Here is a 24569-nt window from a genome sequence, read left to right as displayed (position 1 = left end):
ATGGGGGAAACTTCCCCTCCTTACTGTCACTGTCCCAAAATACTCTAATTTTCTTCTGATATTTGCCCTCCCAACCACACTGTTCATACTTGCAGAAGTGAAAAATAGCCAAACGTAAAGGTCACTCTAAAGCAGAGACCTTTTGAATGGCAAAATCTCACTCTAAAGGATTTCTGTTGTTATGGTTGACTTAAAAGCCCTCACAAAAGAGCTTTGGGATGGAAACTCTTGTATGTCTCACAGGGACAGGTCTAGCGTGTACTGGTGGTAAACTTGCACTTTATAGCATGTTATTTCTGCCTACATTGATTAGAGTTTTGTAAGAGAAGTCACTAGCTTTGTAAATTAATCTGCCTTGGTATTGTCAGGTCTAAAATTTAGTGTCTGCTCTCTGCAGTATGAACGTTGTTATGATGACTGAGTAGAGCCTGAACGAGAAGATTCTGAGGAAGAAAAACCATGAAAACTGGCTATGTAAAAATGTTGATACACTTGTTAAGAAGTGGTGAAGCACACAACTCCAGTGTCAGTTGGCATTAGGTGTTTGATGAGATCCTAATAAACTGCTATTGGTGCTTTTTACTGGCTGAACATGGCTCTAGCTCAGACCTGAATTGTCTAAAAGTGAGTGAGTAAATGCATACTTGAGTAGTTAATTACATTTTGTTAAATGCATTCAGATATATTAGCTCCTGCTTGCATTAATTTTTAATACTTGAAAAACATGATTGGATTTTGGTTTTCAATGAAGTTACCGTTCCAAAAGAGTAGCGCAGTTATTGTGGAAATTCTGAAAATGAGTTACTGAGAAATCTGACTCATAAAGTAAGCGCCTCATGAAATTTGAATGTTTAGAAGGGAAAATGACTGGCAGCTGCTCTTGTAAGCATGCTAGTTACAATAAAGTATAAAAGTTCAACATCAAAGAGATCACTGCTTAGTTTGTGGCAGGCTTGTACATCAAAGGGCAAATACAGGACAAAAGGAACTGTGTAGAGATACAGTTCAGCCTTGCAGACAGGTCCCCGTGGAATGCTAGAGAGAGCTGCTTTCATAATGTGGAAATTATCTCTGGCACATCTTCATTTCTGATTTGGGGACTAGGTAAGATGGAGAATTAAAAGCAGTCTTTCAGAGTCCAGTCTTGCCAACATACTTCGTATGAGCGTCTGAGCTTACGTGATGTCAGCCATGCAGTTTCTGTGTGTGGTGTGACTCAAGTGTATAAACGTGGTTGACAGATTGGCACTATGCTTACAACACCACGGTCTCATTGGTTGGGGGAAGATGGGCAAAAGTTGTATAAATGTTGTTAAAAAGTTGTATAAATGTCTGCTTCTGGAATTATTCTTCATATTATTGTATCGGTGGTCAGATACTGGATTGTGCTGCCCTAAGAGGTTGTAGAGTCTCCATCCTTGGGGGTATTCAAGCCTCAACTGTTCACAACCTTGAGCTGTAGTTGACCCTGCTTTGGCAGGGGCCACACCAAGCAGCCTCCAAAGGTGTCTTCCAACATCAACTCCTCTGTGATTCTTTAAGAATAATAGTTTTATGTTAAGGCAGCCATCTACCTGTATTTCTAGTTAAGACTCTTCCTAATACAAGACATGATTTAGCCAAAAACACGACCAGCTTCTACACAGTGGAAGTCCACACAAAATGTTTTTTTTTGTTGTTGTTGTTTTAATCTTTTCTGAAGTTCTGCAACATGGAAGACAGATGTGGATTTGTGGATTCAGGCTTTTCATAGCTAGTGTATTAAAAAACTAATACCTGAACTCTCCCTTAAATCAAGGTGAAAGTTTGTGATTTTCTGCCTTAGAACAAAGAAAAGAAATACTGGCCATCTAGAGCACACCCACCATGTCCGAGCAAGGCAGGGCCTGAGAAATTCATCACAGAAGATGGTTTGACCATCGCTGACCAATTGTGGTAGTATCATGTTAAAGTTAGCGGAGGTTTTGCGATGAATCTGAATGCATGTTTTAATACTACAGTGAAAAGTAGGTCACGTCAGTTCTTCAGCTCCAGCCTTTCTTTTTCATTTGCGTTTCTTGTCTATATGTGCTGACTGCTTATGTGGTGTAAAAATGTTAATCATGAAATCCAGACTAAATCTGAATTCTCTGAAGTTCAAGTTTGCTTGGATCAACAATTTTAATACCAATTTCATCTTTTATGGAAATAGTGTTGTCAGCAGACTCTGATTTCTTTTATTGCAGAACTAATAATACAATCTCAGGGAATCATTAGGAAATACAAAGGGTTTCTGTTAAAAACCCTAGGGAAACCTGATTAGGCATACTCCTGTATAATTAATTGATGTGCTACTACACTAAGTGAAGTAGTGCATCAGTAAACAGAAGTCAGAATGTAAGAGGCTAAGAACTGCTGGGAATTGTGTAAAGACATCAAGGCTTGAAAAGAACAATTCGGGCACCTCAAGAGAAACCTGCATTTGCATTTTTTGGAAGGACAAAAAGTTCTCCATAAGGCCATGAAAAAGGGAGCTGGGAAGGCTCGTGCTTATGATTAGCACTTCCTTTTGCTAATGAAACCGTTGTAAACAAGTTTGATATTACCATTCACAGTATTCCCTAGTGCCTTTGGATTGATGTTATTTGATGTTATGATCAGTCCATGGACCAAACATACATATTCTTATATTTTTTAATCAGCATTAGGTTAAGTGTTCTTAAAATGTTCCTTTTGTTAATACAGTAATTTAAATATTATTTTTAACAAGCAAGTTGCCATGTGAAATATGAAATGGATTATTGATTTGTACCACTGTTTGTCTTGTTTGCTTTGAGACCATGAAGAAATTGCAGGTAGCCTGTAATATTCCCTTTGGAAAAGTCAGCGTCTTCTATAACACTATCGTAGAGAGGAGCTGCAGTGGCTGCATATGTAGAGACCAGTGTGGATTTGATGATACATAGGCGAATTACTCTTCTGTAAACATGTTCAAAACCTTGTATCAAATTCTTTGCTGTCCCCCCATTGACTGCATGACTGTTGCCCGACTAAAGGCTTCCACCCTGGGAGAGTATGCACACAGCGACAAGTAGCAGTGGCCAGGAAGGAAGAAGAAAATAGTGCCACGAGCCTCCCTGATTTCAGAAAAGTTAATTCTTTGTGATTTGAGAGGTGTTGTATGGAAAAACAAGGTCCTATTTTTCTGTTTTGAGAAAAAATATATCCTAAGTATATTTAGGGAGGCCTGTTTCTCTCTCTGTTGCCTCACTCTGTTGATAGGGAGAAATGAGCCATATTTGAAGAGCTTTACCGGCTAAGTGGCTTTACTTGAGCCCCACAAGGTGCTTGAGCACTTCTAATAGCACTGATCATTTCTGCACACAAGGGCATTGGGGAGAGCTGAAGGTGCTCCACACTCTGAAATCGAGCCTTTGCTGAGGAACTGTAAAAATTGTTTGTAAACAGTAACCATTACTCTCAAGTAAATGTGATGATTTTGTGTACCCTATGATAAAGAATTAACAGCAGATGTGTTTGTACTGTGCTGTTATAAGAAGGTGGAGGTTTCTTCGTTCAGTTTTGTCAAGTCCTGACCTGCTAGCTGGCATGGAGTATGTTTGGAAGAGTCAAGAGCTTTACATTGTAGAAAGGCTAATCAAATGAATTCAATTTATGTGCCGAATTGGAGGAACTTTTAAAAGAACTTACTTTTGAATTAAAAAAATAAATAAATCTTTAGAGACTGTCTTTCCCACCTTTAAAATACATGAACTGTCAAGTTAATAGCTTGTTATTTCAGAGAGCTTGTACACAGGGAGAGTTGCCAACAACGAAGTCAAAATCCCAAAATGAAATCCTTGAATACTTTTTTTTCTTTTTTTGGATTGAGCTGAAATATTTCTTAGGCAAGTGTTGGCAAAAAAAAAAAAAAAAGGTGTAGGATTATGTTACTTAACTTCTTTTGTTGGATTGTTGCCATGCTATTAGAGATTTGGTAACTATTCTAAGTTCAGATTTTGTATCGGCAATGGATGGGATCTCTACACGTAGATGAATATTCAAAATGGTCAGTATGCACAGGTGGCCAGGTTGTTTCCTCGGAGGCTAAACGTAAAGCTCTAGGGACATGTCTAAAGCTGGCATAAACCTATGTATCTCATATGAAGAGCACTGCTGTGCTTTATTTCTAAAGGCGTTATTTTTACATTTGAGCAAGTTTTTGTTAGCCAAGCGTATTTTCATTGGTGGAAGTTTTACAGTTTTTGAGGACTCTTATCTACTTCTAGTGTAAAAGCACCTTCATAATTGAAGTTACATAGCATGATTTCAAATATAATCACCAAATATAATGTGGGAGAATAATTATAATTAATTCCAGTCTTCAGAAGATGCTTTCAAATTTGTATTAAGCTGGATCCCAAAATGCTTATCACTTTGGAAAATGTTCCGAGTCTGCAAACATCTCAGTAAAATGCCTTTTTCACAAAGGGCTGCTTTAGTTCAGCTATCTAAGAGATTTATCCAAGGAGACAAAACCCAATTTGCTTACTGCTAATCTGGTGCTTTGCAAACAAGATGTTAATTTTTTCTTTCCTTTACTTGTTTTTCAAAAATTTAGGCAGATATACAGTGGGATAGTTTCTTCCCATAAGTAATTAATCCCATTGTAAACAATGTCAGTAGCATGTAATCTTGAGACTTGTTTAGTTTTAAATATCTACTGTGTTTTGTTTTTTTTCCAAAAATAATGTCAAGTCCCTAGAATTTTGAACTCATTCATATCTCATGTTAGTAGAATTGGAAAAATTATTCCAAGCCTACACACTATTAGGTGTTTACCTTTCTTGTCAAGACTTGGTTGTTGTACCGAAGTCTGTCCAAAGGAAGAAGTTATCCTTCATCTTGACGCGTAGCAAGCTGCTGCAAGGGTGGTGTGGCAGATCCTGTTTGTATTTCTCTTCACATTAGTGGAGCTCCTTGTATGCATCAAACACGCAGGTCATTCTTGTCACTGAATGCAGGCTGGCTGAGCTTCTTCTGTAAGGACCTTTCTGATAACGTTGCAGAAATATTCCTCCTTTTAATATGGGCCAGTAAAGAAATCAGGTCTCTCAGTGAAGCTGTGCTTATTGCTACTATTTGAAATGATATTCTTTCCATGCTGAGCTCAGCCATTTGAACAACCTGATCAAAGAAGATTTAGCTTGGCCTGGAAGAATAAAAAATTTTGCCATTAAAAAAAAAAAAAAAGTGTAGATACTGTGTTATTTTTCAGGGGTGACGCTGTAGAGTAACTATAGCCAGTGAGAAATGGAAGGGCTGTATGATTAACGAGAAAATAGGTGTAGCAGAGAAGGAATTTAAATAAGCATGTATTGGTTTCCCTGTGTGCTAATTCCATCACAGTAGTTCCAAGTACATTGTTCAGTTGAATTAAACAACCCACCTAAATATTTTTAGGCATTGTTCATTAACAATAACTGTTTTTAATGTCAGAGAGGGTAAATTAAGTTGGTTACACAATTTATCAGACACTGCTAAACATTGTGGATGTTATTAGTTATTAAGTAACCAACAGTAAGTCTGGCAATGTATTAAATCTTAAGGCATTGCATAAATAGTCCCAGATGAGAAAAATAATCTTCAGTTCAGAAGGTAAGTATCCAGTGTGGTGTTTGGACGGCTGTCCTGCCGTCATCTGAAATGGGGCCGAGCCAGGCAGCTGTGCTCTGTTCATTTATTGGCAAAATTTCGCCCTACCCTCTGCAAAGCCTAAACAGGCTTTGTGTTGGAAGCTGTTAGGACCGGAGCAGGCTGGCATCTACCCCAAACCAGTGGGAGAAATCTCAGTGCTCTTCAGATCCCCGAACAGCCTGTAGCAGTCACAGTTATGTCTTTCAAGTCCTTTCCAAATGATCTGATATTAAGCTGGTAAAGCACTTAGATCTGGCAGAAGTTACACCTGTAATAGCTGTCTGCCCACAGTTCTTCTGAGCTCAGGCTTTCTCTGCTGTGGGGCAGATTTTACCTTTACCCACCTGTTCCCTGTGTAAAGCACAGCTATTGCACCTCCTTCCCAAAGTTGCTGTTGGAGAACAGCAGCTCCTTACCAGGAAAAGGGGGCATAGCACTTTGGAGTTTAGGTTAGGGTAGTGTTTCACTTGCTGGATTCAGTGAGCTATCCTTGTTTTGTTGATGAAGCCAAACAGCACCTCAGAATAACACCAGCAGTACTATCCAGATAAATTCTTGCTTTTCTTCTTCCTCATTTGTTCTTACTACGTGCTCTAAACGAATCTTCATGTATTTTTTTAATTAAAACATTTTTTTCCTGCAGTGAATCTGTCAGACAAAATAAATTGACATGTCATTTAATAACTTTGTGGTTTGCAGTTTTTTCTCCTTGTTTTAAGTTGATGCAGAAGGCATTTTTGATGCTTTTACACTGTGATGGATAAAAACCTGCACTGACTTTTGTTCAGGAGAGGGAAGAGAGAAGCTTTCTTTCAAGGGCTGTAGATCAATTGGTGTCTTACAGAAGTAATACCATGAAAGGAGGAAAGAACTCCTCTTTGATACTCAAGTATTTCTATTCCAGTTGGTACAATAATGGGCTTTTGAATTAAAGGTTTCTTAAAGCTTGTATCTATTTCAGAGTACTGACAGCTGAAGCTCACTAGCTGAGCCAAAATTTATATGTTTATCCAAGCCTGTTAAAATCAGAATTTGTGTTGACTGGACTAATGTCTAAGCTTTAATACCACTTTTATATAGAAGGCTGCTGTTCAAATGTTCAGTGAAGTTCTTTACAATATGCCTTTGAGTTATGATTTATAACTGGATTCATACAAATAAATGCTTTCAGCCAAATGCTGTTGAACTAATTCTGTTTTGAAGTCATTAATTATATTTAGCTCATTAAAAAAAAAAAAGGGAGAAAGGCATCAACTAAGCCCATGTAAAAATGGCAACAGAATTGTTTTGTTAAAAGGCTGTTGGGCCTCTTAAGCTATGCAGAGTGACTTGTTTGTTGGGTTGTTTGTGTTTCTGTTTTTTGTAATCAAAGAAGTGTGAACAGAAGCTGGAAAATGCATTGCTATACTGCAAAGACAATTCACTGTTGAACAGGCATTAATACACTTAACGCTTTTTGCTTTTATCGTGTTAAGGTCTTTGGCTTTGCAGTAAGATCTGGCTATTCTGTGAGCCTACTAGATTGGGCAGAATAAAACCATTGTATTTTGTTAGTTAATCCATTAACTTTTGTCAGATTGGTAAATTTTCAAGGTAAATTTCCTCTGATGTATTTTAAATTGAATAATTGGTTTGTTATATTCAGGCAATTTAATGTAAGAGAGAGATGTTACGCCTTTGACATCTTATATACATAGTGTAAAGCTCATGATAAAGTGCTAGCTGATCGTCAGAACTAAAATCTAGATGGAACCAAAACACAGTGGATTTCAATGTAATTTTTGTGAGCCTTTGTGAACCTGCTCATTACACTTGTTAATAGGATCGTTTTTGACTTTTCTGGAGTTTGAGAAAACACAATAAATCTAAGCTTTGCGGATTGCTGGGGCTTGTGCTTCTCAAACACCCTCCCAACCCCAGTTTCCGAAGCTTCCACTCTGTCAAAAAAAGCAAAATCTCTGAAAGAGTTTTTGACTTCTTAATTTCACCAAGGAGAACTAATATTGTAAAAGACAGATTGGGAAATGAGTAGTGTGTATGTTTTTAGACTGAAACATGGTACTGCTGCGATCTCCATCTTTCACCTTCTGTTTTGGCTATTCAGTTTGGGTGAATATAAGAATCTTCCTGCTTGGAATTCACATCTCCGTGAGGCTGCAGGGGGGCTGCACGCAGTACTGTCATCTTGCTGAGGTGCTGTGTAATTGCCTGATCCTCTTTCCTTTGCTGTCTAGTTCCTCATTTCTTTCATTTCATTTCTTTCATTTCCTCTCCTTCATGTTAACGTTCTTCATCTCTAATTCACTTTCTTGTGTTCTTCTTTCACTCTCTTTTGAAAGCAAGCTGCCAGTGCCTTATTTAATCCCTTTATCAGTGCAGTTAGGGGTAACAACGCAACTGTACCTTTTAGTCCCTTTCTAGCTGGCTGTTTCACATCATCATGAAAGAATGAAAGACAGAGCCCTCTAGAACACCTCTGTGCTTTACCTTTCTAATCCTTCATGCTCAACTCTTCAAGATATCTTTGTTCCTTTAGCAGCCTTCTGGAATAGCTCCAAGCACACCAGAGGGTTGTGACAACTGGAAGAAACCAGATGGGTTTTAATTGTCTTTTGGTTTACCAAAACTCACATCTGGTCAATAAAGCTACGCTTATACCTCACACCTACACTCTTTCCCCCAAAAAATTCTGAATTTCTTATCAACTTTTTGCAGTCTGGGCCAGGGTCACCAACAGAGCACCCTCACTGGCAGTGAGTGCAGCTCACTGGCACCCTCAGGAGAACTTAATTCGTGCCTGCTTTTCACTTTACTCGGAGAGAAACTGCTGCTTTCAGATTCTGGATGTTAGAGGAAAGAGGCATGGAAATAATGTGCCAAGGCTCCTTTTGTAGCTACAATGTCTAAGTTTGTGTAACAAGCTCCCTGAATGTATACAAATTATTCTGGTTACACGTGTGATTAATAACAAATCATCCATCCGATGGATTTTCAGAAGGGGTCAAGCCTCTGCTTCGCTCATGCATTGCTAGGTAGATTTGAGTTTACTAAAATGAGCTAGCAAGAAGCCTGTATGAACTTACTCTTGAACAAGTTGTACAAAACACAGAAGTCATTATCTAAACTACGTGTGGAAGTATACAAAACCAGAATTATAGTGGAGTGAGTTTGTCAACAACTTTTCGAACTTAAATAGGAAGGGAGCAAAGAAAACATGAAAAGACATTTTTATATTTTCCATTAAACAGGGACCGTATTTTTATTTGAATTTACATGTTACTTATTTGCGTATGTACTATGAGATCTTCATCCAAAACCATGGTTCCTCAGCTCAACTCTAGTGACAGCAGTGAACCTGCTATCTACCTGCCCTTTCCTTTTATTGCTCCCTGAAGCGGTTATTGAACTGCCCCCTGTATCTAATAGAGGAGAACCTCGTGCTGATAAGTTTCTTACTGAAGGCAGCCGGTAGGTGTTGGTTTGCATTATCAGGTTGTTTAGAACAGTGGTGTCCCAACAGTTTTAATCACGTACCCCTATCAGTGTTTTAAAAAAAAAAAAGAGAGAGAGAGCATGCACCCCCAGTATATGTATTTTTATTTATAAATTATATATGTGTATTACTGTATTAATATGTACATGATAAAATATGCACAGGAAGAGAAATTTAAAAAGGATGAGAGATAGATGCAGTAATTTATTTATCAATGGTATAAAAATCCTTTCTTTCTGCACCCCAGTGGATTGTCTCGTGCACCCCACTCTGGTAAGGAGTTGGTCATGAGCTATTGGTCATTATCAAAGCATACTTGTGTCTTGTTTCATATTTTGTACTCATAATGTCCAGAGCTTGCCTGGTAACAAAAAGGTTTATGAAATAACATATCTGGTAGTATTTACATTGCCGGTAGAATGCAAGGTGGCAGAACTTGACTAGAGATCCACATGCTGGAAGCATGGATGGATTGGACTGTGTGTTGTAAGGCACAGCGTTATATTCACTACCTGAGTTTCAGTGGGGGAATTCCTGGAGGTGGCTAGTGGGTTATAAGGCCACTAAATCTACTAAAATCTATTAGAGAAATCAGTCAGTCATGAATGTCATGAACAATTTTGAATGTCATTTCCAATTTTCACAGATTTGTTGCAGGTTTTTTGGCAAACTACTGACTGATGATAGCATGCACTTTACACTTGTCCATGAGAAGCATAATTCAGATGTGAAAAGACTTTGGGTGTTTTTGAGTGTTTTTGTCTCCTGCCCTCCCCTCCCCTCCCTTGTCAGCTCTGGCTTTGGAAACAGATGTAGATAGCTGATAGCTGCCATTTAAAAAAAATCCTGTTTGTACTTGAGTTTATACTTGTTTTACTTGAGGATATAGCTTGACAATATGTTCTTCTGTTAATTTAGCCCATGTCTCCTTTAATTTCTGAAACAAGGATATCTTCAAACTCCATTCTGAAACTCTCTCTCCTACTTGTGGACAATACTGGAAAGTGTATCCTGCACACTGCAAAAATGATTCATTTATCCTTTGCCCTTCTAATAGCTTCGTAATTTTTGTCCCTCACACGACTGTCCCGTGAAGTGCTGACATCAGCCAGTTCATATTGAGTTACTACATCTCTGACAATCCAAAGCTGTAGTAAAGTCAAAGTTTGAACATAGCTTCTCTTTTAATTCTAATTAGAGCTAAAAGGAGCATTTGCTTGCACAGTGATCGCTATATAAAAATGCTTCTGTGTCACTAACTGGTATGTGACACTTGACCAGGCTGCTTACAGAAACCTGTCACGGTTCTTATGCTTGACCACTGCTTCCCCAGCTGATCTAGTAAATATTTCCTTTCAAACAGTTCTTTGGCCTCTCTCCTCTTTCCTCAATTTCTCAGTTTCCAAAAGACCTTCAAGAAAATGATAGCCGTGAATTATTGAATCCATTTGCTACCTGGTTTCATATTAGCGTCTTGTTTCAGTTGAATACAGTGACTGAGGACTACTACTGTCTGTCATCTTTTACATCTAAAATTAGAGAACATTAAAAAAGAAAAGAAAAATAATTTAAGCTAAAATTTAAGTTTAAAATCTTATGACTTCATGTCTGTACGTATGCTTGCTTCTTTCTCGTTTTGTACTTCTTTTACTAAATACTTGTGGGTTGGCAAAGCTGTGCGGTAGAACAGTGAAACAAATGTATCACTTGCAATAGGAATATTGTATAGAATCTCATCCTTGTTTTGCTTGAAAACAAGACTTGATCATCTTGGCCAGGCTGAACAAAGCCAAGACCTAAGGGATATGCATTGCTTTGGCTGCAACTTTATTAACACATTTGGGAACGATGCCCAGCAATAAATCGCACAGCGTGAGTCATCACTTACTCCTTGATTGTTCCTACCTCTTTGGGAGTGCTGCCATCAGCCTTCCTCCTGCCAGCCTGGTATCCTCCTCTTGCTGGGCCACACCACCTTCCCTGTGTGCTAGGACTACAGGGAGACTTGGTGAAAGGAGAGGGTAGTTTCCCCACTGTACCAGATGGTAGGAGCCATAGCTCCTTTTTCACAGCTTTCTCAGGGAACTACTGCAAGCCTTGGTTGGTTTATTTTTCCTCTCTGGCAATGTGACTGTGAGAAACCGTGGGAATGTGTTTAAGACAGGTGCCACCTAGGAGTGGCAAGCCCTGTACCTTCCCACTGCTCTTCCTGGGCAACACCTAATTTCAGAGGATCACTGACATCAGATAAGGGGCCAGGAAGGCTTTGTTTGCATGGGCTCCTGCTCTCCTCAGTTTTGGGAAGACTTCACATTTTAAGGTCCTAGCTGAAATTTACAGCCCAGTTTGGTAATGCTTGTCTTCCCGCTCCTCCCGCTCAGGCAGTCATGTACATGGAGACCCAGCTGCCCTGTTATTCCAGGTTGTGACTGTAGTTTCTGTCTGGAAGAGTTACTTGACTCTTTGCTGCTACCTCTGCTTGTAATGTAGAAGTGTGTTGGTCAAAAAGTTCCCCATTGCTAAGCTCACAGAAGCAAGTGCAAAATACCTGAATGTTAAAAAAGATCGGTATTGTTGCCTTACAGGGAGGATTCAGAGCTGTGCCATCAATAGCAAAATACTGCTTTGCTGCCCTCATAGTGTATATTCCGAAAGTGGATGGTTTAATTTCAAAGTGGCATTTCTCCAGCTTCTTTTGGCAAGGAGCACTCCTCCCTGCCCCAGTAGAAGAACTGATTCCAAATTCTGAAAAGTTACAGCTTTGCGTTGGTTGTATTTCCTCTGTAATCACTTAAATTCTTTTTATGTAGGGATGATAAATTACACTGGATTGGACTAGAATGTAAGCAGGCTGGAAATCTACTGAAGCGTAGTGATGGCAAAGTCCCAGTCATAGATCTGTGTATGAAGATATGTGGGAAACCCCAGTGGTGCTTTAACTCTGTATTTTGTATCCTGGGAGAAAAGCATGAAGGGTCAGACAGGCCCTCCTCCGTTCCATAACACTGTATACAACATGGAGTCGAATATATGCTTTAGAAAAATAATCATGTTGTTTAGCTGGTCGTGAAATCATAGGCAGTCTTATTTCTGTAAATAAACTTAGCAACAATTTTTGGGCATGCTGATTTTGAATGCCATTAAAGTTGCAACAGAGTTTTTGATGGATTAATTATATCACCTGCGAGTAAACACAAAACAAAGATGAAGCTCACCTGAGCTTTGACTGAGAAATCTGAAAATTGCAGTTTGTTGCATGTGTTCTGAGGATTGTCATGGGCTGCTCTGACTGCTCAGATGTTTGTGCTTTAGTGAGACGTTAATGTTGCTTTATTTGAAATAAAGCAAGTAGATTCACTGGTGCACAACAACAGTGAAAAATCGATTTTTCTGGTACTGGATTATGATCTTCAAATCAAAGGCAAAAAGGGTATTAAGTTCCTGTAACCACTGAGCTGCAATGTTTCAAAGAGAACTCTTAACTTTTTGGTATGTGGGCTAGGCAGTAACTTATGACAGAATTTTGGAGCCAGTTTCCACTGTTGTTTGAAAGCATATTTCAGCTCCTAATTGTACAGTCACTTTTCAGTGGCTCCTGAGAACCATAACCGCAGATTTCATAAAATTTATCTAGTTTTTATCTTTCAGTGTTGACTATTTGAATCAGTCTTTGTTAGAAAATGAGATGAGCTTAAGAAGTTTGATACGTCTGGGTTACATAAAGCATGTAATAGTGAAGACTGAGTTTGTTCATCCTATATCATTAAAAAATAAAATCTTAAGGTTCAAGGTTTAGTCCTTTCTTATTTTAATTTCTTGTAAGCATAGATAGAACAACAATTATTAATGTTCATTCCTGTTTGTAGTCTATTTCTGGTCAAGCTAATGAGAAAGCTCTAATTTATTTTGTTGTAGTTCAGTTTCGTGCTTAGATATTGTACTGGTATATGACATTTGGAAGTTTAATGAACTTTCTTCTTTGTTGTAAGCATGAGCCAGATTGTAGGCACTGTATAAACACAGGAAAAACATATCATCTACCCCAATTAGCTTATACCTTAAAATCTGTGATAGTCAACATGTTTATTGTAAGACATACTGTATTGTCTTTGCATTCTCCAGCAACTTAGACTTGAATATTTGTGGAAAATGTGTCCAACATAAAACTCTTGTTCCAAACTTAGTAAATATTTCAGAATCCCTCCAAGTCAGTAAAATTTTGTCAACATGTCTTATATAAATTGTGCTGACAGCTGATGGTGGCATTTCACTCCAAAGAAAGCTAAATGCAGGAGATAGGCGATGTTGTATGAAATCCATACAGCTAAGAAATATATATTTTTTTACCAAGAAGTATATATTCTTTAAAGATATCTTTGTGTAATTCAGTAAGCTTGGTTTTCTTGAGTTGTATGCAGATCCTATCATCAATTCTGGAATGTGCTCTTTCCCTTTTGCCAGGGCTGCCAGACAGAGCCCTCTGATAATCTCTTTATCTGTAGGGTTGTCTATAATGTTAATTAGTGAACTCTTTGAAAAACCGGCTTCCACAAGTTAATTTATGCACAAAACATCACTGAGGGTTGTGTTTTACCTGTTTCCCAACTAAGGTACTGAAGTATAGTTTAAGAGACTTGGCTTGGGCCACACAAGAAGCCTGTGTCATAGCCAGGAATCGAGACTCACAATTCATTGCCTAACCACAAGACTTTCAGAAAATAAAATGTTGAACAAAAGCAGATGCAACGCTGAGAATTTGAGGCTTGAGTACAGTTTACAGGGTGCTTAACTCTCTGCCCATAAAACTGGAAGGATCTGCTTTGGAAGGCCAATAATGCTTATGCATTCCTAGCGATTTAATTGCAAACTGCCAGACTGCGAAGTTTTCAGCCTGCCTTCTATTTCAGTGGTCTTCAGTGCAAATCCAGACAGTACAGGATTTAGTTTTCTACAGATGCTTTTAACCCATTGATGCAACTTTGTAGTAATAATTATTTAGGGCTGACCCCTTGGCTCAGAGGAGAGGAAACAGAATTTCAGTGCTATTCTTTTCCAGGGGCTTTCAGAGTGGTCAAACCCAGATTACAGAATCATAAGGCAGGAGCTGAAGTCTTGAGGCTGCTATTTGAAAACTTTCTTCACTGCACTTTTCCTTATGTTTGTATGTGTTTTTTGAGCACGCTCTGTCTAATCTAGCAAGGACATGATAAGCTCTTGAGACATTATAATAAGCTCAGTAAGACTTGAAACACTATTTACCTATTTAAGTATTTACACGGCTTCTGTTCCTGTTGGTGTATCCAAGCACTCTGCAGTATTTATCAGATCCTCACAGACAGGAATTCTCCAATCCTAATGTTCTACAGGTATGAATTGAATTACAGAAGGGCATGGGCCCAGCTCCATGATGCTTTTTAGTCCTTTAACTCCTGGTGTTGTCAGTGAGACCTACGTGTTTTACAGAAGTTAGACACACGCATGACTCAGTGATAGTTATGTGACTCGCACTGGCTTTCACATGCGATCCTTGTAACAGCGCAGGGACTTGAAGTCAGATCGTCTCAATCCTGTGACAGCAGGTCCTGTGTTGGCATGAGGGGAAGAAACGTTTCACATATTCCTCTGAGAGAAGGTAGGAAAATTCAGGCTAGGAGGAAAGGACATCTTTTTAACTGCAAGGAAAACAAGCCATTGAAACAACTTCTAGGATTGGAGTGTATTTTCTATCGCTTGATGGCTCCTTGTGTATAACAACGGTAGTTTGAAACAAGATGCCGTCTAGTATCACTGGTATGTATATGTGTCTCAGAAAACCCACAAAGCCCACTCGGTGATAGTCCACCATTTATCTTGTACGGAACATGAGATTTGATTATAATGTCACCTGCTGCCTATAGGTTTCTGCTTCTGTAAATTTTTTCTTAGCCTGACCCCATCACGCTGGTGCTGGAAGCAGTATGTTCACAGAACTTCCCTCAATCTGATTAAGCAGACAGGTGGATATTTTCAAACAGGCAGTTGAGTATGGGATCTCTCTTAAGGTCAGAAATTTTGGAATTGGGAATATGAGGAAGGGGAATGGGATACAGTCTATTCCTGAATTCTGAACAGCTAAATTAATATATTGGTCAACTATCCTTCCACAGTGCAATTATTTTTTGCACATGGAGAAGACACCTCCCTGAAAATTCCTTGTGACATAAGGTCTTTGACTAAAATTAGGTCATAGCTATTTAATTGTTCAGTTGTCCACCCACAAGGGAGCTACAGAGAGCTCTTTCAATTCCTTGCAATCAAGTAGCAGCAGTTATTCTCATTTATCCTCTAAGGAAATAGTCCACCAAAAATAATGGGTTGATTCCTTAGCCCCTCCCTGTCACTAATCACTCCTCTCTCTTAGCTACGTATGGACTTGGCCCTCGTCACCAGGGTATCCAAGTACCTCAGTCATTAATTTTCAACTTACAACACTTTGGTGATGTAAGAAAGTGTCCTCATTTCACAGCTGAGGAATTGACACATCAAATAAGTGACTTGCCTGAAGTTTCACAGCAATATTGGACATAGAAACCAGTGACTTATTCATAGACTATTCAGTTTCTTGGAAAACCAGCCTGTGCTCCTCGTCCTTCTGTCTGCTCCCCCTTGCCTCCTCTTCCTGATTTGTAGGACTAGCAGTTCAGTTGTGTGTGTTCTAACCTTCCAGAGGCAAGCAGTGCCAAACAGATGCACCCCTCCCTTGCGCGAGCACAACAGCATCTCTGCAGTCACGTGGGGAATTAAGTCAGGAAACCGATTCAGGGTAAAGTTAATCCACCAAAGAACAGTTTCAGCGTGAGTCGTTGCCTCGTCTGGCTCACGAGGTGCAGCTGTACAGGCACAGGAGGAGGGGGAGAGGAAAGGGAGGACAGTGCCTTTCAATGGCTGAAGGTTGCTGCTGGTGCATGGCTTGTGGAGCTGGTGTGGTGGGGTTGTGTGCGCCTGTCCCTGGTGGGAATGGAAACAAAATCAAAACCTTAAGCGAAATTGGTTCTAGTTTCTTCTTTTGAGTGTAGATTGCGAATGTGGGATTTTCACCGTGTCTGTAGAGCCTCCACAAAGCACGGTGAAGGGGCAGCTGAGAAGTGGGGAGTTTGGTAAAGCTGTGGATGAGTTCTCATGACGACATTTTGTTACCCGCATGGCAAGTTTTTCTTGTGTGGCTGCTATCATTAAAAACGTTTGACTCTATATAAACTTTTTCGGCTCAAAATTCAGCTATTTCTGAAGAGTTACAAATGCAGCTGGGGAAGGTCACTACTACCAGGATAAGTATGTTTATGAAGGGAATTACATAAGGTCAGTGTTGCAGCCTACTACCACATCTCACAGTGCAACACCTGGACCCACGTCAGCTCATGTTACCTTCCCTCTCTATTGTGAGTGGTTCCTCAGAAAACAAGACAAATCAAAATGGTGTATGCTGGGGGGGGGGGAGGGGGGGAAGGATGTTGGTCTTTAGCTGCAGATTATCTCCAAGAGATTTCTGCTGTGACTTATATGTGAGAGTCATGCGTACAGGTAGAATGCCCTGTTTTGCTGTTCCTGCTCCCAAACGTGCTGTTCAGAGAGCTTCCAAATTGCTCTGCTGAGGTGTGCTTCTAGCTTTCAAAATAAAGCATGTATATCAGAATTCCAGAAAACTTCAAGTAGGTATGTTAATAACTTGCTTGTTGACAACTAAGGAAAGAAAGATGACAATAACAAACACTTAGGAGTAGCATAAGAGAAACATTTTTCACATATAAAAAATTGCTTCAGAAGAGAACAGAACTTTAACAACTGCTGTTAAGGTTTTTTTTACGTGGTGATGGTATCCTTCCACCTGAATTGCCTTATGACCTCCTGAAACAGCTGAGACCCTGAAGAACTTTTTTTGCTGTTGTTGTGGCTGAACTGTCTCCCCCACTTTTCTCATTTTCATATTCTGGCTGGAGCATGAGGCCTCCCTGGGAAAGTGAGAGGCTGTTGCAGATGGTCCTCAGTGGTATAAACTTCTGTTGAGAAAAAACTCTGGCCTGTGTCAGCTGCAGCCACAGTCCTTTTTTCAACTCTGCTATTGCAGAAGCCTCATAAGAAAAGTGTGGGTGATTGTTTTACTCATTTGTTTTGTTCAGGCTTTGCTCAAAGGCTCAAGATTTGGACATAGATCAGTTTGATATTTCCTCCTCTGCTGAACACAGATTGTAACGTAACAGCACAGCCACTCTATAGTAGAAACCTAGCAAAAAAACAGATTTTAACGTAGTCACTAATTCCTTTGAAGGAGGCAGTGTTAGCAATTACAAACTAGACTAGACATTGGTAAGAAGTTACAAAATAATTACAGGCTTCCTAAAGTAGTACAGTGTGAGTAATTACAGGTTTAAAAATGTTGTTATGAGCAGTAGTTTATACCGAAACTTCATCCTGCTCCTTGAAACCAGAATACATAACTCTCACCCTGTCACAGCAAATGCTTGTCCTTCTCTACAGAAGAATGTAGCCTTGCGTTATTGTACAGCAAATGTTCTGTGGTACATTATTTAAATTAGCATATAATAGAAACCTAATTGCCCACTAGGGCCCAAACCTTTAGCTGGTGTAGATCAATGTGCTTCCACTGAAGTCAGCGTAGCAATGTTGATTTTCACCCCTTGAGGATCTGGCTCAGCAGCTTGTTTCTATTCCAGGCATTGTTAAAGGAGATAGTGTGTTTAGAATATTAAACCATGGCATTGTCAGAGATAGTCTACTCAATTCATGTGTGAGTGAAGAGAAATAAAGCGGTAAAACTATTACTTTTATCTGAGGATTTCAATTTACAATGTCAATTATTCATATTGACTGATCTGGTACAACAGGGAAATCATAAGCATGGGGTCATCTTGTTGTGGTTTTAATTTCCTACGTCTGTATTTATCTAATCCTCTCAGTGTGAGCAAGCATGATTAGTATTTATTTCTGTTCTGTGTTCCAGTGCCCTGGGCCAGGTTCCATGCTAAATCCAAAGTGACTCTCCTACTCCATTGTCACTAACTTATGCTGCAATAATTTAAGTAAAAACTTAATCTTCATGTGTAAAGCACCTGAATATATTTCTTCTGTGTGGATTCTGCCCAGATGTTAAGGTTTGTGATATATCTGTATTTTCAATTGGTTTTGGAACTTCTTGTAGCAATGTTCTCTGAATAATACTTGGGGAAAACAGGGATTTGGAAAGAGACTGGCTGCTTGTTAACCATTGAGACAACCAGGAGGAGAGTTGTTACAGCTGTACAACCGGTTAATAAATTGCTGCAGTAAGAACAACAGCTGTCTCTCTCTCTGGAGAGTCAAGTACCAAAATGAATAATCCTTCACTCTGTCAAATGGTTTTTACAAAAATTTAGAATGCTTGGTTTGAGAAGCTTATTTTACTTATGAATGCTCCATTCAGGAACAGGGAAACTTTAGGTCTGAGCTGAGCCAACAATCCTTCTTTGTTGAGTTTTGTTTCCTCCCGTTTCACTGCCATTATTCACAGAAGACCTCTGGCTGCTCCCCCACTTATCTCTGCTTCCACTTGTCCCCTGGTAGCTTTGGATAATCAAAGTTATGCTACAATTCTTCTTCCAAGAGCAGAAATGTGGGAGTTCTGGTTAAACGTTTTGGTTCTTTATCAAAGACAGCGTAGTAAAGGACTCTGTATGTGTTCTAGAACAGTACAGCGTTAAAACTGTCAACAGTTGGAGTTGCTTGGCGTTCGTTCTTGTCTGTCTTCTGGCATATGCAGAACACAAGCATAAAAAGAAACATCAGCAGGAGTGATGGGTGAAGACTGTTGTGAAAGGGTTGAGAGATTATCTTCATTCTCAGTAAAATATTCTGTGGCTTCATTCAGCTCTGGTTACGAGGTTGGTTTCTTGTCCTTGCAAAGCTCCGTAAATGGTTTTCAGTATCTTTGGATACAATTATTACAATAATACAGGTGTTGTTTCTATTATTTTACTCTAATCTTTATCAAGCCTCTTTTGTTTTAGGAAACACAGATCAAATACATTCACTACTCGCCTGCTTCTGCCATTTTGTCATTTGGCCTTTCGAACCTAGTATTAACAATGCAAAGCAAGTTGGTTCTTACCTTTTCATCTCTCAAATGAATTTAGCGGCAAATGATTCAATCGTTTTATACTGTAATTTCCTGCTAATACACATACTCTACCCAATACGTGTATTCTGCCCCTTTCTGTGGGGCATAGGATTGCCTTCTGCTCCTTTGTACTTTCAGAGCCGTCTGAAAAAGATGCCAGTGTTCTCTGTTTGGTTCTCTGAGGGATCATTTTGCAATTTCTGTTATTATTATTATTATTATTACTTGTTAATAAATAGAGGTATAAATGAAGTATTACAGTAATCATATGAATGTTGATGATAAGGCAGTGCATCCACATCATCAGGTTCCTTTGGTTTTGGTAGTAGGATTTTTTCAGCTTTGATATTGTTGTCGTTTTTTTTCCCCGCTTGAAAACATGAGAACGTATTTAACCCGTGTGACCATAATACGCAACGTGAATCATCACATGTTGAGGTAAAAATGCTGTCCTAGAGGCGTGTGCAGGAGAATAACATTGTGTTATCCACATTGAAAAGAATGTTATAATTTTCAAGTCTGATGGTCAACTGGCACAACACTAAAGATGAGAGCTTGTATTTTTGTAATCACATTAGGTAACTCACAATGCAAACTGGTATTATTTCTAGAGTATGGGAGCCTCTGATGGCACATCATATTTTCTTACCTATATAGGTTAGATGAAAAGTTGAATGAACTTTGAGAGCAGCAAAATATGCTGGTAACTACACTGCAGTAGATCAGCTGATACTAATTTGCTTGTATCATTTTACTTCCCAGTGAGGTCATAGTGGTAGAGCTATTATGTGTTGGGCTTTTTGCCTTTCTGTTAGGAAGAAGCAGGATTGCAAAGATAATGGGTGAAGGCGCTGGAGCGTTCATGGCAGTAATTTCTAAGAGTTGGAGATAAATAGGCAGGCAAAGCTGAAGACTTATCTGGGTGGAGATATGGGCATTTTGAATACTCTCTGCAGAGAAGCAGTTATCACTTAATTGACTTTACCTTAGGGAACACTAGAAAATCAGTACACAGCCATAAAGGAAAAGCTTTTTGCACAGAGTCCACAACAGATCCGTTCTGCTGTACAAGCAGCTGAGGTTGTTACACTAATGGAGTCACAACAGGGAAGGAGAAAGCCTGCCTCGGATCTGCTGCTACGTGAGCTCAGACAGCTTGTCCTTCCTTTACATGTATCCTCATGATTAACTTCATCAGCTTGAATCACAGCTGTCAGCTCGCTTCTCTCTTGATACCACAGAGAAAGTTAGTGTAAAGTTGAGGGCGTGGGGCCTGCCCTCTCTGGAGGGCGGCTGCTCCCAGGCCAGTCTTTTCCCCAGCAGGGGCAGTGGATCCTATAGCTGCCGTTTCAGCCCAAGGCCCAGGTCATCACCAACAAGATTGTGTTGCAGCGGTCGGTCTGTAGATCTGTCTGCCACGCACACCCCTCATGTCTGGCTGTCAGGGCTTGCTCTGCTGCCCTTTCTGTGGCATTTTTAAGCCGGAGGGGAATTCTGCATTCAGGGCTGCAGCAATTTGTGCTGCAAATTGGATTGTAATTGACTGCTCCCCTGAGAGGCAAGCACGATGTGCAGCGTGCCTGTTTACCCGCTGCACACATGGCTGGCGACAAAGCTCCCAGCTGCCGTGCTGTCCTGTCTGTGCGGGCTTCAAGGAGGGGAGGCAGGACCAGCTGATCAGAGGGAGAGGGCACGGACGTGCCCACCTGTTTTCCTGTCGCATTCCATGTCAGCTGCAGAGCCCAAGGAGCAATGTAGGAACCAGGAGAAGACACTTTTTTTTTTCCTCAATTTGGTTTTCAGTCTTAGTCTGGAACAAAGAGGGTTATTTTGAATTATAAGGATCTTTGTAGAAAAAGAATTGATCGTGTAGTGTTTAGAGAGGCTTCAGTCAGACCTTTCATTTGCCTCAATCTGCCAAGAACAGATTGGTCTCTTGCAAACAATATTGTGCTTATATGAACACAGTAAATTCTTACTGATACTGTTACTAGACTGAGATGGGTGTTTGGTGTCAGAGCACCTCTGGTTTCTTACCATGCTTATTTTCTGAAGCTCTTCACTATTTTCAGGTCTGCACAATTCAATAGGATCTTTTCCTACAGAATAGTTGCTTGTTTTGTTTGTAGCCATTATTTTTAATTTTGCTATCTAAGCATGTTAGGATTTTATTGGTATTATTCCTTCAGCAGCTACATCAGTTACTCTAGGCGTTGTTTAAAAGCTTATTTTTTTTTTTGCGTTTCTTACTGAGATTTGGCTTAGAGCAAAATCACTAAGGGGGAAAAGAATTAGTAAATCAAGCCCTTCCTTTCCCTTTTCGAACGTCTAGTTTTTCCAACCTCAAGTGTGTGAAAGGGGTTTAACAACTTTAAATTGGATTTTGGAATGTCAGATGACTAATAGCCTTTATACACAAATAACAACAGAAGAGCTGATTATTATTTCTGGGCTCCGCGATGCACTTATGTAATCGTTAATCTTGGCACTTCTTTATCTCCAGCAGATTAGGAGGCCACTGTCATTTTGAAGACTGCCATTAAGTAGACTTTGTTAGTGTTTAAATATGTGAAGCTTAACTTTAAGCTTCCTTAATGTATGTGATGGAGGTATCCTGTGCATAGAGCAGCGTAACAGAGCAATTGTAAGTTTTAGTCAGATATTTGCTGCCGGAGTCCAACTGTAGATGTTTTAATGTAAAATATTAGTTAAATAGCATCTGAGGACACTCTGAAAGCTTTTTTAGTGTAAAGCATTAATTTATCTACTTGAAACAGCAAGCAAACTTGTGTTATCTATTACCTTGCAGTTGCTTTTATCATGGAGAGGTAGGAAATGAAATACTATGAAATGAATAGTTGAAAGAAAGGGTTTTAATGGAGGTCAGAGCACCTAATATAGTTGTGGCAAAGGAAGATCTTTCACCTTTTCTTTTCACAAGCTTGTAATTTTCTCAAATGTTTTTGTGAGGAAGTATTTTTCTTTTTTTCCTTCCATCATCCTTGTCAAAAACTGAAGATGATTTTCAAACACTGAGGATAGTATATACAGACATGATGAGAAGAACTACAGAACCAGAGCCGAGGCCAGGGAGATGGCGTGAATGTGATTGGGAGGGGACAACAAATCACATGCACGTAATGCATGGTTTGAAGAATATGTTGAAAACTGTCTCTGGCAGAAATGTTTTTGAGAGTGTTCACTAGGCGGTTTTTATTATGCAGTAAGCCCCACCCTACACAATTTCCATCTCTGATATGATCCTGCATGTTCTCCTTCCTGGTGTCATTCTTGCGAACGGGTCATACATAGCATTTCCTTCCTGTGAACATCTGAAGGAGGAGAAAAATGTGCACCCAACCACCAACAGGCAGAGCTGGCTGCCCTCCAGCAGCTCTCCCTGTCCTTGGCAAGATGGGCAGTCCTGGCCTGGCTTCATAAGAATGAGGGACCACCAAGGAACTTAATGCAAGTCAAGAAGACTACTAAAAGTAGTTTTATTAATTCTCTAAAGACATTTGAAGAGAACACGCAGAGGAGCCGTGAAAAGATGAGACAGCACATAGACACTAAAAACGGTGGCAATGGACAGCATCCTTGGATTAAAAAAATAATTAAAAAAAAAAAAAGTATGTCCCTGTGCCAGTTGGGAAGATGCAGAATACAGACTCCAGAGGAACCCCTTTGTGAGGTTTGAGGGATCCTGGTTTGGGCCTGAGTAGGTGAGCTGCTGGCAGCCAAATAGCACTGAAGGAGTTGCAGAATAAATTCTCAGTATTGACTGCCACGTGAATCCAGACAGGAGGTGTTGGAGGAAATTAAAAATGAGCAAGTGTTAAACAAGCTTTTTACTGTTTAGAGTTCTGAAGTTGTTTTTGGTTGTTCTTGTTCATCCCTTAAATGAATCATCTGAAAATGAAAATTTAAACTAGACATTGAGAGCACACCTTTGTGAGAAACTAATGATTCCACTTGGCATACGGCATCAAAGGAAAACTTTTTAATGACATCAAATTTGTGTACAGCCAAAAAGAAAATGAAAATATCTTAAAAAGGAAGATGTAGTCACTTGAGAATGATGGAGCTTTTCTAGTCTGGGTGAAATATTTTTTCATGCTACTTTTTCTTCTAGAATTACATAGAGTTTTTGAATATTTTTTCATCAAAGTGCAGCTCTTTTGCAAGGAAGTGTCTTCTGCACTAGCCATGTTTGTCTGGCTTTAACTTATTCATACAAAGTACCATTTCTCAATACACAGTGATACATCCTGCAATTTGTGCGGAGGCCAAACCCTTAATAAAATTTTTGCAGACCAGCAAAATGGCAGGACAAACTTGAATCATGACAAAACCCTTTGTTTAAAGGGACACTTGCCTTATTGGTGAAGTATATCGTGTTGTATTTTCCGGATGCTTTCCATATTCCTTTTTCCAGACTGACAGTTGCTCTCTTGGGGGTAATAAATACTGAACTGCACCATGACTTGGCCAAACTGTAAGTGTAACAGAAAACATGTGCATTGGAATAGGGAACAGGCGGAGGTGATAGGTCACTAACCAGGGGAAACCTGCGAAGTAGGAGCATGCATTCAGGAATTATGGATTGATCAGAGAGCTATCTGCCTATGCATAGAAAGAATGAAATGGAAGCATTACGCACAGTCACATTTAATCTCATTGACCTAATGTTCCGTGATTCACATTACTAATGAATTTAGTTGAAATTGTTAATAATTTTCATACCACATTGCAAGTGAAGTACCTCTTTTACCACTGTTTCAAAAAGCCTAGTAAAAGATCTTTCCTTAGAGAACTAATGCTAGTGCAATTTAGCTACCAACTAATTAAATCTCATAATTTGGAATACAATGTAACTATATGCCTTTTAATAGGGACTAAAATGATTGTCTTCAAAGTATTGATAATTTAAGACTGTTCAAAACCCTTGAAAAATAATTCAAGTAAAGGCTGTTGTGCTGGCATACTTTACTCTGGTTTAAAATTAACAAGTGTTTTGTAATTTCTTCTTTGTTTTCATGCTGGAAACAAATAAATACGTTGAGATGCTCCCATAGGCCAGCACATTTAATTAGGAAGAAGAAGGTGGGAGGACAGTGCTGGAGTTAACAAATTCCGTCTTCAGAATGCCAGCTCCTACAGCTCAGAGTAGGAAATTTCATAGAAAAGGTGGATGCTATGCATTAATCAACAGAGCAAATGTTAGAGGTAATTTAGATTTCCACTCTGAAA

General features: G+C 39.4%; 1 protein-coding gene across 12 annotated transcripts in view; it reads left to right on the top strand.

Moving 5' to 3' along the window:
* RORA (RAR related orphan receptor A) overlaps nt 1-24569 on the top strand; it is a 432323-nt gene that overhangs the window by 367652 nt on the left and 40102 nt on the right. Inside the window, exon 1 of one of the 12 annotated variants that reach the window (XM_080608118.1) lies at nt 18361-24545. The exons of the other annotated variants lie outside the window; for them this stretch is intronic. Coding sequence (XP_080464244.1) covers nt 24464-24545 — 82 coding nt within the window. The 5' untranslated portion in view covers nt 18361-24463. Of the gene's footprint in view, nt 1-18360; nt 24546-24569 lie in introns of those variants that run through there. 12 annotated transcript variants of the gene reach the window in all.

This window comes from Anser brachyrhynchus (assembly GCF_964034855.1).
Source record: "Anser brachyrhynchus genome assembly, chromosome: 11".
NCBI lineage: Eukaryota > Metazoa > Chordata > Aves > Anseriformes > Anatidae > Anser > Anser brachyrhynchus.
The sequence above is the reverse complement of the archived record's forward strand: the minus strand, read 5'-3'. Positions and strand labels throughout refer to the sequence as shown.